Source organism: Lotus japonicus, chromosome 6, assembly GCF_012489685.1.
Source record: "Lotus japonicus ecotype B-129 chromosome 6, LjGifu_v1.2".
Lineage (NCBI taxonomy): Eukaryota > Viridiplantae > Streptophyta > Magnoliopsida > Fabales > Fabaceae > Lotus > Lotus japonicus.
In genome coordinates, this window is record NC_080046.1 from 45,730,043 (window position 1) to 45,746,698 (window position 16,656).

The 16,656-nt window shown below is 35.9% G+C and overlaps 1 protein-coding gene across 1 annotated transcript; it reads left to right on the forward strand.

The window, feature by feature from the left end:
* The first annotated feature begins 8,288 nt into the window (after positions 1 to 8,288).
* Positions 8,289 to 14,983, forward strand: LOC130723382 (citrate synthase, glyoxysomal-like). Its single transcript, XM_057574404.1, has 13 exons — positions 8,289 to 8,764; positions 9,333 to 9,513; positions 9,696 to 9,781; positions 10,335 to 10,439; positions 11,212 to 11,274; positions 11,492 to 11,601; positions 11,850 to 11,969; positions 12,108 to 12,183; positions 12,309 to 12,382; positions 12,533 to 12,653; positions 13,235 to 13,332; positions 13,436 to 13,559; positions 14,424 to 14,983. The coding sequence occupies exons 1-13, from the start codon at positions 8,504 to 8,506 to the stop codon at positions 14,553 to 14,555; spliced, it is 1,551 nt and encodes a 516-aa protein (XP_057430387.1). The 5' UTR covers positions 8,289 to 8,503; the 3' UTR covers positions 14,556 to 14,983.
* Positions 14,984 to 16,656: the final 1,673 nt, after the last annotated feature.

Sequence of the window (16,656 nt, forward strand, 5' to 3'; positions counted from 1 at the left end):
CGGAACATAACAACGTTGCTGAGGCGGAGGGGAAGCATTTAGTGATGGAGGAAAATAAAATGGGTATTTAAAATCAGATTGGCATGCGGTCACAAAAAAGGGAAAATCATTTGCCATTACATTTCTTACCTTTTCAATCTTTCTTTCTTGTTTTTGTTGAGAAAGAACACATTTTTGGTAATTGGGTTCTTTTCTCTGGAACCAACCAGCGAGTCCCAGATCGAGTCCTCTATTGTGGATCAAGCGAGCCCTACATCGAGTCCTCTGTTGCTTGATCTCCACCTTAAAAACCTAGAAACAGAAACAAAAGAGAAGAAATATTAGATCTTCTTTAGTTGAAACCTAGAAAGAAATTTAATCTGTTGGGGGTGCAGTTACAAGGTGAAGCCATGGTTGTGGCCGCGGTGGCGCGAGCTGAGGTGCAATTTACATTTAGGGTTTTGTAGCTAGGTTGGATATTCAGAGTTCGAACTTGCTCGTGAAGTTGTTAAACTCAATTAAAAGCTTTGGAACCTAAGTGGAGTTGCAATGGATTGTAGTTGGAGGGTGGGTTGGTGGCGCAGGGGCTCGCTAGTGGTGGAAGATTGTGGGTTTGAAGGGATGTAGGTAGGAGAAGAGGCATAGTAGTTCCAGGTGAGAATGATCAGGAAGTAGGGGTATTTCCTAAAAGACCCATAGTGGCATAGTGCAAAGTCTAATATATATCTGGTGCACCGGTGAACCAAAATAACAAAGGTCCACCCTAGTGGACACCTATAATAATATCTTCATTATATCTAAAAAAATCATTATAAAGTAGTCTGAGCTTAAAAGGGAAACTAAGAAGTTTTAAAATAATTACATTTCTTTGCCTCTGTGTTTTTGCTAGTTAAATGGTCTTAACATTTAGGGAATTTCATTCTCAAATCTTAAGTGTTTGGGAAGTTATGGGCTTTACATTGGCTTTGGACCTTTGGTGTTTATCATTACTGCATACTTGAGAGTGTTGTGCTCTGTTTAATAAAAAAAAACAGTTTTGTTCTCAAATTTTTATCTCTTAATTAATGAATCATTTGGCTTTTTCAAAAAATAATAAATCAATATGACGAGCAAAATTCTCCCTTCAAGTATTCTACCGTTCATATCAATATCAATCAATATATATTAGAAAAGAACAACTTCTATCAGACTGATTTAGTGACGTGACAACACCAGGTTAATTCTCATAAAAAAATTCAACGTGTCATTTCATTAGATAGTATCTCTTTTCCTGTGTTATTTTATCTAAAAACTGAATTTTAAAATATTTGTCCTAATTATCTAAGATTTACCTAGATTACTCCTTACTAAATTTATTTCCAAAACAAATTTTGAAACCGTTTTCATTATCTCTTTAAATTAGGAAAAGTCTCATGCCTAATTTACTGCATATTTACAAGAATCCCTTTATTTCTCCTTTTATTTTTTCTCATGATCTACAATATAAAAATAAATTTTAAAATATTTGCCCTAATTATCTAAGATTTACCTAGATTACTCCTTACTAAATTTATTTCCAAAACAAATTTTGAAACCGTTTTCATTATCTCTTTAAATTAGGAAAAGTCTCATGTCTAATTTACTGCATATTTACAAGAATCCCTTTAGTTCTCCTTTTATTTTTTCTCATGATCTACAATATAAAAATAAAATATGTAGTGCTGATATTAAAAACCATTAGGGCTCGTTTGGCACGCCGTATTAGACATGATAGTATAAACTTATACAATACATTATGAGTTTATCCATTGTTTGGTGATGACATTGTATTGTATAAGCTTATCCATCAAAGTCTCCTTATACGTTAAAATGACGTATAATTTAATCCATCATGTGAGTGAAGGATAAGGCATGATAAGGTTGTGACGTATAAGTCACCATCACCACCACCCTCCATTGCTGCCAACTTACACCACCATTGGCACCACCACCGCCACCGGTGTTGCCGCCACCATCCGATCACCACCGCCGTCGCCACCACTGTGTTGCCGCCACCACCACCACCACAACCACCATCCTATCGCCACCGCCACCATAATCGCCGCCACCACTCTATTGCCACCACCGCCACCACTAACACCACAACCACCACCACCACCATTGCCTCCACCCTCCACCGTCGCCACCATAATCGCCGCCACCACTCTATTTCCACCACCGCCACCACTGCCACCACTGACACCACAACCACCACCCTATCGCCACCACCACCATTGCCTCCACCCTCCACCGTCGCCGCCACCATACTGCAGCCCCCACCGCCACCGCATTACCACCACCCTATCGTCGCCAACACCACAACCATCATCGCTGCCACCACCGCCACCACCCGATCACCACCACCGCCCTACCACCACCAACACCACAACCACCACCCTATCGCTACCACCACCACCATTGCCTCCACCATCCACCGTAGCCGCCACCCTACCGCAGCCGCCACCGCCACTGCCACCGCCTTACCACCACCACCACCACCCTATCATCGCAACCACCACAACCACCATCGTTGCCACCACCACCACCAACCTATCTCCACTATCACCACCACCACCACCAACACCTACCTACCACCATTGCCACCACCACCACCAACCTACCACTACTTCCATCACCACCGCCACCACCGTTATAATCACCTCCATATTTAATTTTTATTATATATCATTATTCAATAATTCACTAAACATAAAATTGTATTAATTTAAACGATATGGTAAATTATACAGAGTATGACCAAACGCTGGATAGTATAAGAAAGTTATCAGGGCTTATACTATCAGGCCTAATACTATCAGATCTTATACTATCAGGCCTTATACTATACGTCGCACCAAACGGGCCCTTAAGATTTGCCATAATTATCTAAGATTTACCTAGATTACTCCTCACTAAATATATTTCATCAATCTTGATTTAAATAGGTTATAAATATGTTTAATTATTTTAGGGAATTAAAGCGGTTATTATTTGATAGATACAGGAAAGATTATAATATTTGATTTGATTGGTTTCCAAATACTTAAGAAAATGAAAGATTTTAATAATCATTTCAGAAAAAAAATTATTATAGAAAAAAAATGGAAAAAGAAGAATTTGAAAGAAAGGATGAGGGGAGAGAGAGCTGAGCAGCGAATTGGGGGGAGGGGGGAGAGGGAGAAGGACAATTAATGGGGAAAGAGAAAAAAGACATAAGGAAACTGAAAATTTAAAATGTTAGTCATTAGATGAGAGAAAATAGAGAGAAACGAAATTGAGGGAGAAAAAGAGACAATTAGGAATTAATGGGGAAAGATGAGAGCACATATTAAGAACAACTTATAAAAAAAATTAAAACATAGATAACATAGAATTTTAAAAATAATAACTTTTTTTAGATAAGCCTTAAAAATAATAACTGAAAACGAACTTGCATAATCACGTTCATGATTAATTGATGTATCAAATAAAATAGACATATTCCCCGTTCAATGTACAAAAAAAAATTTTGTTTTATTCATATAAATAAATAAATATATATTAATTAAAATGATGTACCAAGAATACGTGATTTTTTTTACATTGGAAAGATAAATTGTACTCTATAGGGATTGATTCCTAGATCTCCCATACCCAACCAATGTCCCCTAACTCTTACCACTTTTTTTTGTGTGTTAGACAAGTGTCCTTCTTCGGATGCAATCTTATTCTAGCCGGGAACATCCACATCATGGTGGGGCTAACTCTCCTAGTGGAGTTTTTTTCATCCACAAGATTCGAACTCGATATTTGCTTAAGGGGAATCAACCCAATGTTCCCTAACTCTTACAACTTGATTTGACACGTAAATAATGACAATATTAATTAGTTACTATTGTAAAAATTTCCAATTTCTCCTATTTAAAAATAATAATAGTTATTACTATATAAATTGTAATTAATAAAGACAACTTGAGAAAAAAAATTAAAATTTTAAAAATAATAATGATAAAAACAAGTAAAATTCAAATTGACTTTACTTTTTTTAATTAGTTATTAATAATCTTCTATAAAATTCATTTTCTTAGGTTTGCATATTTTGCTATATTAAAAATCCTTGTAAACTACAAGAACATGCCCGCACAATGCGCGAGTGCGAGTTTTAGTTCAGTACATGTATAATATTAACTTATAATTTTTTATGGGACAATTAATATATATTATATGATGCACAAGCAAAAGAGCCAGTTGATGAGGTAAAACAATATTATGATTGTTGCTATCTTTCACCGTGTGAGGCAGTTTGGAGAACATTTGGTTTTACCATACACAAACGATGGTCGTCAGTGCAAAAACTATATTTTCATCTCCCAAATGAATATTTAGTATATTATAATGATGATGACGACGTTGGAGATGTCCTAGAAAAGAGTGGTACAAAATCCACAATGTTTATGGCTTGGTTTGCAGCTAATGAGAAATACCCTGATGGGCGGAATCTAACATATGCTGAATTTCCCAGCAGATTTGTTTATCATAAAAAAGATAGAATCTGGAAACCAAGAAAGAGGGGTTTTAAAATTGGCAGACTACAATATATCCCTCCAAGCATCGGAGAGTTTTATTACATGAGAATCCTACTGACTATGCAAAAGGGTTGTACATCATATAGAAGTATCAGAACAGTGAAGGGAATCACATATGATACTTTTAAGGAAGCATGTGATCAATTGGGATTGCTAACAGATGACAAAGAATATATTGATGCAATTAAAGAAGTCTCTGATTTAGCTTCCAGAGAACAAATGAGGAAACTCTTTGTAAGAATGTTGATGATGAATTCTATCTCAAAACCTAATGATGTTTGGGAAGCATGCTGGTTACTCTTATCAGAAGGCATTCTACACCATAGACGAAAAGAATTTCATAATCCAGGTATGACATTTTTCAAATTATATTATTAAGATTTTAAATGTCTTTAAAATGAGTTAATTAATGCTAGGATTTAATTTAATTAAAATTCAAAACTTTTAAAACAAATGTCGTGCAACATAATTTTGCATACTAAGTGAACAACATTAGTTATATTCGATATAGCGATAAATCATTGGTTAATTTTTATTTTCGACTGCAGGACTACGAATCGCAGATGCTGATTTGAAAAATTTATGTATCATTGAAATTGAGAAGTTGCTCCAAAGAAATGGTAGGTCATTAAGTGATTTCCCATCATTACCAACTCCAGAATATGATGAAGTCCTACAATTTGACAATAGATTTATTGTCGATGAACTAAGCTATGACAAAGATGCATTACGGATACAATATGAACAGTTGCTTAGTATGCTCACACCTGAGCAGAAGTCAGTATATGAGAGGGTTGTCACATCTGTGTTGTCAAACTCAGGAGGATTCTACTTTTTATATGGCTATGGTGGAACCGGAAAGACTTTTGTCTGGAACACTTTATCCGCGTCACTTAGATCCAGATGACTAATTGTTCTTAATGTTGCTTCCAGTGGCATAGCATCATTACTCTTGCCTGGAGGCAGAACAACTCATTCTAAGTTCTGCATTCCATTGGATGCTACAGAGACCTCGACATGTAATATAAAGCAAGGAAGTCTACGAGCAAAGCTTCTACTTGAAACAAGCCTTATCATATGGGATGAAGCTCCAATGTTGAAAAAGTTTTGTTTCGAAGCTCTAGACGTTACACTTCGAGATTTAATGAGGTCGAAAAATGAAGACAACGCTCATAAGCCTTTTGGAGGAAAAGTAGTAATACTTGGAGGTGATTTTAGACAAATACTACCTGTAATAGCTAGAGGAAGCAGACAGGAAATCGTGGAAGCTACTGTAAACTCTTCGTCATTGTGGAAGCATTGCAAAGTTATGAAATTGTCTAAGAACACGCGGCTAACCGCAGCTGAGACGGCTGATGAAGCAAAAGAAATCAAAGAGTTTGCAGATTGGATACTTAAAATTGGAAATGGCGATCATCCTGATTCCGGCGCAGGAAAGTATGAAGTTCAAATCCTGCCAGATCTGCTCATCCAAATTAGTCCTAACCCATTAATGGAATTGATTAGATATACATATCCTGACCTTTCGGGCAAAATGAAACACCCTCAATTCTTTCAAGATAGAGCAATATTGGCCCCAACACTGGAGGCTGTAGAAATGATAAACACTTACATGCTTGGGATGATAGATGCACCAGAACATGAATATCTGAGCTCCGACTCTGCCTTGCGATCTGAAGAGGATTCTGAAATTCAAGGTGAGTGGTTTACCACAGAATTTTTGAATGACACTAAAAGTTCAGGAATGCCTAACCACAAACTTTTATTGAAAGTTGGTACTCCAATCATGCTTTTGAGAAATATAGACCAAGCAGCAGGCTTATGCAATGGAACCAGGTTAATTGTGGATTAACTTGGTGAACGTTCTATTGGTGCAACTGTTATAACGGGAACAAATGTCAATGACAAAGTGCACATTTTAAGAATGGACTTGGTTCCTTCTGATTCCAAATTTCCAATTAAAGGCTTAAATACTCTGGAGGTCCCTGAAATTGTACCCCGTATGAAAATAAGTCCCTGAATTTTTTTTTTCCGATTCCGGGTCCCTAGAAAAATTTGTTTGATCAAAATAAGTCCCTGAGCGTGTATACGCCGGATAAGACGGTGGTTGCCTCCTCATTGTTTCCACAAACCATGAAATAACATGTTTAAAACACTCCTAGACCTTCATATATCTGATCTGGGCGAAGAAATCGCAAGAAACAAAGCTAAAACGAAGAAACCGAGAAGCTCCATAAATTCCGGCGAGAAGAAATCAACTTGCAACTGACCTTTTCTCTTCAACTGTGACGACCCAGCCCACGAGACCACCACCACTGAGTTCCTGAGGACGAGACGAAGCCGGCCCAACACCCCGGTCGCAGCGCCGCCATGACCGCCGTCGTCAACCACCGTCTTCTCCGGCGTATACACGCTCAGGGACTTATTTTGATCAAACAAATTTTTCTAGGGACCTGGAATCGGAAAAAAAAATTCAGGGACTTATTTTCATACGGGGTACAATTTCAGGGGCCTATGGAGCTATTAAGCCCCAATTAAATTCAGAAGAAGACAGTTTCCAATTGCAGTGTGCTTTGCTATGACCATAAACAAAAGTCAAGGACAAACATTATCTCAGGTTGGGCTCTTCCTTCCGAGGCCCGTCTTCACTCATGGTCAGTTATATGTAGCTCTCTCAAGAGTACACTCAAGAAAAGGTCTTAAACTTTGTATACTTGATGAGGCGGGCAAACAACAGACCAGTACTGTAAATGTGGTGTTTAAAGAAGTTTTTGGAAATGTTTGATGTAAACAACACAATTTCAATTCATTATTTCATTTTGCTCTACATATATCTTTACACGGTTAGCTTATACAAAAATTACTTATTAATTTATTAAAAAATTACAACATATACTTTCCGTGCAACGCACAGGTACCAGCCCTAGTATATATTATATGTACAAGAGCCTCTTTCTCTTCAACCCGCTCCTATTCTGGTAAGCACAAACACGAGTATTGTTGATGGTGGGAGAAATATGGTTGTAGATGTGGATGGTAGCTGGAACCCGACACTTTGTCATATGGGATTTGCGGCGGTGGTTAGAGATAAGGACAGTGAATGGGTGTCAGGAGTGGCCAAGAGCTTGGGTAATGACAATGCTTTCATGGCGAAAGCGTTGGCTGTGGAACTCGAGTTGCAACATACTCCTGAGTTGGGATATCAGAGTATTGTTTGCTTTTCTGATTGTTTGAATGTGGTTGCTGCTCTTTAAAGCAATGCTGATTTCACTACCTTATGGGCTAGAGATGTCCTCCTGCGAATCCGAGATACGGTTCCCAGATTTTTACAGGTGCAATTCCTTCATCTTCAGCGTGAGAAAAATAATACAACGGATAGTTTGATGCGTCAAACTAGTTTGTCAGGCGCTTAAACTCAAATTTGGAGGCGCCCTCTTTGTTAGTTTGTGCATCATTGTATCTGGATACAATTAGTTAGTTTCGGTTTTTAATTTGTTACTCTTCCTTTGCGAACTAGTTTTTTTTTTTGTAAAACTCTTGTGTGGCACATCAGTTGTGATGGATCAGTCCCATCATGTGTTTTTCCTGTTTTATTATTTTTTGTCTAAGTAAATAAGATAAAGTTTAATAATATAATTCCTACATGATTTTTTTAATTTCAGAATTAAAAAAAAAAGTTCCGGTATTTTCTCTCTAGATCCAAATTTGTTGCTTACACTTGTCTCTCAAGTTTACACACGACTCTGTCTGTTCTTACTTCTTACGTAGTACAAGTAACAAAACAAACGTTGATGATGTTTTGTTCTCTGAAAATAATACAAAACGTGATTGAATGAATATCCAGTGTTCTCTCTCTGACTATCTTCAATTTCCAATTTGAATCTCGTTTTCCACATTCCATTCAATCTCACCTTCTTTTTATTCAATCAAATCAATCCATAATGTCAAAAACAACAACAACAACAACAGCTTCTGAATCAACCATGGACGACGCTTCACGCAACCGTTTGACCACCCTCACGGCTCACTTGCTTCCCTCCTCCTCCGCCACCGCGTTCCTCCACCCTCTCCACCTCTCCGCTGGGATCTCGCCGCCGCCGAACCTCAAGGGTACCCTCACTGTCGTTGATGACAGGACTGGGAAGAAGTACATCATCGAGGTGTCCCCTGATGGTACCGTCAAAGCCACTGACCTCAAGAAGGTGACACTGCTTTCTTCCACCCTTTTGATCATTGAAATCGAAAGGATTTACGATTTGGTTAACTGGGTCTTGATCAATTTGCATCCTTTGTTCTATTTGTTGTTCATATTTCTGAATCAGTGTTTGTTTGTTTATCACTTGCGCTGTGTCAATATATTTTCATCTGTGAACTTTGCCCTCGAAAGGATTTCTAATTTGGTGCATTGGGTTTTGTTCAATTTTGCTCCTTTCTGTTGTTTGGAATTGGTGTTTCTCTTTTGTGATTGAGTGTGTAGTGTAGTGTTTATCTCGGTATGCCTCTTAGCTTACAAGTAAAAAACAAATTGTTTTACAATTAATTAATTTAGTCAGAGTTATGTGCTGAAATTATAGGAGGGGTGGTATATAATTATAGGATGATGATACAGTTTTTAGCTAGGCTTTCTTCTCGTTTGAACGATGTGATTTGGATTGAGGAAGTCCCTCCGGGACTCTCTTCTCTTGTTTAGATTGATGTATCGGCCTTTGTGCTTAGTTTTTTTTTAATGAATGAAGCATTAAAGTGGGTTCTCTTATTTTTAATGTACAGATATCCACTGGGAAGGATGACAAGGGACTCAAACTTTATGACCCTGGCTATTTAAACACTGCTCCTGTCCGATCAACAATTTCTTATATAGATGGTGATGAGGGAATCCTTAGATATAGAGGATACCCGATTGAGGAGTTGGCAGATAAAAGCACCTTTCCAGAAGTTGCATATCTCATAAGTGAGTATTTCTCACAAGTTTTCTTGCATGTGCATGGGACTTTTGTGCCATTTGTTCATGATAAGTGGATCAATTATGTTCACTAGTGCTTAGCTGAGATCCAGATTTTATGTCAGAGAAAACACATGCACTTTATGCATGTTTTTGATGTTTACTACTTCTTTCTTTCTCTGTCTTTTTAGTGTATGGAAATCTGCCTTCTGAAAGTCAGTTAGCAGACTGGGAGTTTGCCATATCTCAGCATTCAGCTGTACCACAAGGAGTTTTGGTGAGCTTTTCTGCTATCAAATAACTTACTGTGGGTCTAAGGACTTAGAATTCTATGTGGCTACTTTCTGGTTTAAGTCAGTGATGACTTTTAAATTTTGAAAACAACTTAAATCAATTGTATTATTGTTGAAATTTAATATACCAGTTGTATTTTATATTGTTAAAAAATGTGAGTACTCGTTTCTTTATTGGGTTAAGAAAGATTAATAGTTGAAAGGTACTGCAATCAATCAGGGTACATAAAGCAGGAAGAGTGCATGACTGCACACAAACACTACAGATAGTTAAAAAATTGTAATTTGTTTTGGTATTTGTATACCCCTATTCTCTTGAGTCTTGAGGATTTGATTTGCCACACTTTCAAGGTAGAAATTGGGGATCACATCAAGTGCTTTGTTATTTACTTAGCTTGGTAGTTGATAAATGTTATGGGTGTCTGTTATTATCAGTATTAGGGTTGTTCACTTTTTATGTTGTGTATATATATGCCTCTTTTTGTGAAGTGCAAGTGTCTTAATCCAACTGAGTGTTGGTATTCATTTGTTTTGTAGGATATCATACAAGCAATGCCCCATGATGCACATCCTATGGGCATGCTTGTGAATGCCATGAGTGCTTTATCTGTTTTTCATCCTGATGCAAATCCTGCTCTGAGAGTAAGTACTATGTATGATCAATGTTGCACATGCATGCTGATTGAAATAAAATGGAACTCTGTATACCTTATGTGATAGAAATACATTCTTTAGTTTATTTTGTAAAATTTTGTTCCTTCTCCTATGTTTATAACTTCTATATTTTGCATATTTTTTCACTTGTTTCATTTAAGTTTCCTGTGATTGTTTACAGCTATGGACTTTGATATGTTAAACTTGAAGGGATTTAGGTAGGGAAAGGGGATTTGAGAGGACAGATTCTGAATAATATTCTCTTTTGTATAATGACATGTTGGATGTGATACAAAAGATGAAGCATTAAGCTCTATTTATATGAATATATGACTCCTATGTCCTAATCCTAATTAAATAAGTAAACACATCATGAAACATAAAAATACATCAAAACTATTCTAAGAGATTGTCCAAGATACTCCAAACTAATCTAAGATATTATTCCGATATTATGAAATATCAAATATCTTTGATATCCTAACAGATTCGGAAGTCTTAACATTTTGGTGTTCCTTAATATTTTAGATTTATGAAAATGAGTTCATAAAATATTAAAATAAATGATTTCAAATTAGAAATCTTGTAGCAATTTAGAAACTTATGTTATGTTGCTGTATGTTACCTTTTCCTATGTGTAGTTCAATTTATATGGACGTAGAACCGTAATATCCTGGGATATAGCATGTCATTGCCATTTTATATGAGTTGATTCATGTTTTACTCTTTCTTTTTAATTTTTTCTTATACTTTAATGCAGGGTCTTGATATCTACAACTCAAAGCAAGTGAGGGACAAACAAATAGCACGGATTATTGGAAAGGTTTGCTTATTCAGTTTGTCTGAAATTTTCTTAATCTTCTGTCCATGGTATTTGTAATAAGTCATTCAATTATTCTTAATGCAATAATGCTTCTTCCGCTGGTTAAGCTTTTGACTTCTAAAATTATGAGCAGTACTAGTGCAAGTCTATGCTTATTTGCAATATGTTCTACTGTCCTAGTACTTCGTTTCAACATAATTTTTGTTTTTGACTGCAGATTACAACAATTGCTGCTGCGATTAATCTTAGATTGGTAGGAAGGCCACCGGTGCTTCCATCCAACAAACTTTCTTACACAGAGAACTTCTTATACATGCTAGATTCTCTGTATGTCCTTACCATATTAAATCTGATTGATAATTTGGAATAATCTAAACTTGGTTTTTTTATGTTAATTTTTCCTCGAGCTTTATGATTGTTCTTTTTATTTTCTTTTCCTTTTACTGACCTAAAACTAAAGTAGTATGATTTAATCTTAGAATGATAGAATGTAATCACAAACTATTTGTTTCTTGCTACTGTGATTTAAAAAAAATACAGTTAACTAATAAAATCTCCATTATGCATGTTTTCAGAGGCAATCGGTCATACAAACCTAATCCTCGTCTAACTCGTGCACTGGACATTATCTTCATCCTGCATGCAGAACATGAAATGAATTGCTCTACATCCACTGTACGTCATCTTGCGTCAAGGTGAATCTTACTACTTAAGCAAAAGAGTGTGGCTAATCAACCTTATAGAGTCTGCGTACAGTTTGGTCTGCATAGCAAAATTTTGAAGCAAAATAACGCAGCCTGTTATATATTTCTGAACTATTACCATATTTTCAGTGGTGTTGATGTATATACTGCTATTGCTGGGGCAGTTGGAGCTCTATATGGACCACTTCATGGTGGAGCTAATGAGGTAATATGGATGGCTCACGACGCCTTCATGATCATTTTTTGTATTGCTTATTTCAACGTGGAAAGAAGAATGCTTGTGTCATTTACTCTTGTGTGTCAATACTAATGTGACCTTTGATTTTGCAGGCGGTCCTCAAAATGCTGAGTGAAATTGGAACTGTTGATAACATTCCGGAGTTCATTGAGGGTGTTAAAGCCAGGTGGCTATTAGTTTATTACTTATTTATGTTTCTAGATCTTGTGTTTTACCTCTGTAAAGAATGGTGATTGCATGAGGAGTTGGTCTTTTTCTGCCTCCTTCATTTTGGACATAGTTTTGTTTGATATATTGTCCTCTGCTTTTTCTCCAGGAAACGAAAGCTCAGTGGTTTTGGACATCGTGTGTACAAAAACTATGACCCCAGAGCAAAGGTCTTAAGAAAGCTGACAGAGGAAGTGTTTTCCATTGTTGGCCGGGATCCTCTTATAGAGGTGCTCATCCATTTTGAATTCCCTGTCTGTGCTGCTGTGTGTCTGTTGTATATTCCTTAAGTTGGATATGCTGTCTGATCAAAATACCCTTTGAAAATTTCTGCATGTATTTTCCTGGAGACATTTGCACATTTTTGTACATGTGATGTATATACATATATGTATGTGATTATGTGAATATAATATTATAATTCTTGCTTAAAGAAGAAACCTTAAATGTTGGGGAAACTAGGAGGTTAGTTTAAGGCATTTTCTTAAAATCATGTAAATACACTTTGGAGTCCAGTATGTTGTATATTCGTTAAAGGTTTTGTTTGGCTTGAAAATAGAATAACAAGTCAATTCAGATGATAATTCAGTCAAAATCTCTCCAACTTGTTTTCATTTTCAAATCTAAAGCATTTCATATCAGATGGAAATCAGTCAATGTCTCTCTAAATTGTTTTTCATGTTCAAATATAAAGCATTTCATAAGGTTTCAATCAATACTTATTATCTGAGCAGTACAAATTCTTTTACTTAATCTAATGCCAATTTGGTTCAATATATTTCGTTTTATATGCAATTGTTTGATTGTGCAGATTGCAGTTGCCTTGGAAAAGGTTGCATTGTCTGATGAGTATTTCATTAAGAGGAAGCTATATCCGAATGTTGACTTCTACTCTGGATTAATATATAGGTAATCTATTATTATATCCGGTTTTTGTAACTAGGTCAGATTAGATCTGTTTCTCCTTCCTGTACATATGACTAGGATCGAGCTGATGATTTTATGCAATCAGGGCAATGGGGTTTCCTCCTGAATTTTTCACTGTTTTATTTGCTATCCCTCGAATGGCTGGGTATTTGGCACATTGGCGAGAGTCCTTGGATGACCCTGATACAAAAATTATGAGACCTCAACAGGTTATTTCCTATCCTGAAATTATTTGTCTGGTTACAATCTTCTTTCAATTTTTGGCTGATTTTTGCTAATATACCTTACCTTACCTGTATGTGTTGTGCTCGGGTACCGATTTGCATCCTAGAAAATGGTTGGTTGGATGTATAATTTTCAGGCTAAATTATATCTTAACATTCATAATGGGAAAAGTTTGTAATTAATCAGACTAATATCATAAAGCAGTAGTGGATATAAGCTGCTTTTCTGTCAGTATTAGCCTTATATATTTAAGCCGGAAAACAAAGGAGGAAGTTATACCAGCTTATGAAAACAACATAAGCCCTTTACCTGTTAGCTTGTTTAGCTCATATTTGTATAGTAGTACTGACTACATAATCATCCATAGTGATAGTTTAAATAATGAAGTGTTACTTATCTCTTAGCCCCTTGGATTTTTGATAGGTATCATTGGAAGGGACAATACCAATCTTTTGAAAATGGAAAACTTAGACCTTTGACAAACTACAACCCTAATTACTCAGCACACCTCTACTTGGAAATAGCACAGTAAATTACCTTTATATTTTACTGTTTTGTTGTAATTCATGGTGTTTGATCACCAGATTAGGCTAAAAAATGAGATAATACATTGGCCATGTTAGTTTGTGGCTTTGTGCAGTTAATGTTACTGAAAATTAAGGCATTTTTGGTCCATTGATCCCAAATTGTCCTATAACTTGACTTAATTGTTAACACTAACCTTGACTATATTCCTTTTGTATTTAACTTCTTTTCCTCACAAATAACATTTTGACTTCAAACAGGCCTAGGGCACATGTTGTTGCATTTCTGTTCCTTGACATCACCAATCTTATTTTATATTCCAGGTTTATGTTGGGGAATGGTTGCGGCATTATACAGCTATCAAACAAAGAACTGTATCAAGCAACACTGATAAGCTTGGTCAGTTAGCTGTATCAAATGCTTCAAAGAGGCGGCTTGCTGGATCTAAGATGTAGCCTATAGGCGCAGCTTGAACTTTTCTAGTAAAATTGCCTTGAGGTAACATATAATTATCAATAAGTCGAGGAAAAAAAAAGTAATTGTATCTCAAAAGTTTAGTTTGGTACATGAAAATTGAAAAACAAATTCAATCTGTTAAGGCTTTTGATTGCCTAAAATTTACTTTAGTATAATCAGGATGATGCAAGGAGTTTACTTTAGGAGCATAAATAATGCAAGCTAGTGTCTTCACCTGCTAGCTGAGTGATGTTGGTGGGATTTGTAGTTCCAGGGCTTCAACTATGCAAGTAGTACATGTGCCATGGAACTTGACATGTATGAAAATAAACAGAGTACTTTGTTTTTGTTTGTGATTAATTTATTTTTAGTTATTGATTCCAACATTAAAGAATAAAATAGTCAGAGCATTGAAGGAGCTCTCAAATTGTTAAAGTTACTCAAGATACAAACAGACACAAACACAGTATCAGTATCAGTATCGTAGTTTATAGGGTATATTATAAAACTTTTTTGAAAGTAAGGATATTCTATAACTTGATATTGTTAAAAGTGATTCGCGATCAATAATACACCAGTGAATTCGATTTTTGATCGAGTACAATGACGTTAGATACATATAGGCACATAGCTGAACTCATTTTGTTGGGGATAAGGCTTTTGTTGGTGTCTGCCTCTTTCATCAAGGCACTTGAGAAGAAAAAAAAAAACGAAATTCATGTTCTTTTGTCCTTTTTTGCCATATCTTTTTGTACTTTGTTTGGAGCGATTGACCCTCAAAATGACTGATGATGTGAACCTTTGCTCTTTGAAACCTATTGCGTTATCTAGTAATGGTCCTCAAATTTAAGCTTCAGTTTGCATACTTCTAAATGATGTATACAATAAGAAAAGGTAGATATGGAATAGAGGTTTAGTGTCTTCTAGGAAGCAGCATTTATTTTAAACGTTCCACTCCATTTTAAATATTAGTGTCTTCTAGGAAGCAGCATTTATTTAAAATCTTGGGTCCCTGTTGCTTTGTCAAATATAAAAGTCTCATGATTCTAAACTTAATTAATATTTATAGCGGATAGGATTCAGTGTTGAAATAACTTCGATACCGATGTTAATCGATCATGTATCTACCTTATTTTTAAGATCTCATGTAGCTTGTTTTTAAAAATAATAACACAAACTAATGTTTAAAGTCCCATCTCCATTGAAGATTTCGTCTCAATCTTGTTCTCAAAATAATATTTTTTTTTACAAGAGGAAAGGTTCTCTAAATAATATAATCCCATTCATTTCGTTTTTTTAAAATAACACAATATAATTTTTAATCATATTTTTATCTAATGATTTTAAAAATTAAAAGTTGTACTCCAGATTTTAATCCTAATAAAAATCAATCTTGTGTATCTTATTTAATTATAAACATGATATATTAATTATAGGCTTAATCCAGTTTTTGGTCCCTATCCTTTGTCATAAATATGACTTTAGTCCCTCGCCGGAGTAAAGGTGGGGATTGGTCCCCAGTTTTTGGCAAAATAATTGGCTTTGGTCCTTCCGACCGGTTGGGTCAACGCCGGAGCTCCGCCAGCTGACGTGGCCCTTGCCACGTCAATTAATGAGCCACGCTGGATTTTTTTTTCTTTTTTCATTAAAATTCTAAAAATAAAAAACCATAATTAAAAGTTAAAACCCTTAAATCTCTTCTTCTTAATTAATCATTCACCTAATTAAATCATTCATTTATTTAAAATAAAATAAATCAAAGTAGTAATGAATTTTCAATTTTGCTGCATCGTTGTCCCCAATTCCCCCTTTTCCATTTCCTTCCCTTCATAGCAACGCCAACCACCGCCATTATTGGTGGTTTCACTCAACGAGCAACCCTTAATTCCTTCATTCATTGATTATCATTCCCTTTCTTCTTCGATCTGCTTCCATTCCCTTTCTTCTCCACCCACAAACCCATTTTCTCTTCAACACCCAGACCTCTTCTCTTCTCCACTCACAAAACCCATTTTCTCCAAACTCATCACCGTCATCCTCTTCTCTTCGTCTATCAGGGTCTCTCCGAACCCAAAAAACCCCCCAAGTCTTCGATCAACT

Coding starts and splice junctions, on each gene's coding strand:
- LOC130723382 (XM_057574404.1), top strand. CDS start 8,504: ATGTCAAAAACAACAACAACAACAACAGCTTCTGAATCAACCATGGAC. Junction 11,602..11,849: donor TTATACATGCTAGATTCTCT/GTATGTCCTTAC, acceptor GCATGTTTTCAG/AGGCAATCGGTCATACAAAC. Junction 13,560..14,423: donor AAATTATGAGACCTCAACAG/GTTATTTCCTAT, acceptor TTTATATTCCAG/GTTTATGTTGGGGAATGGTT.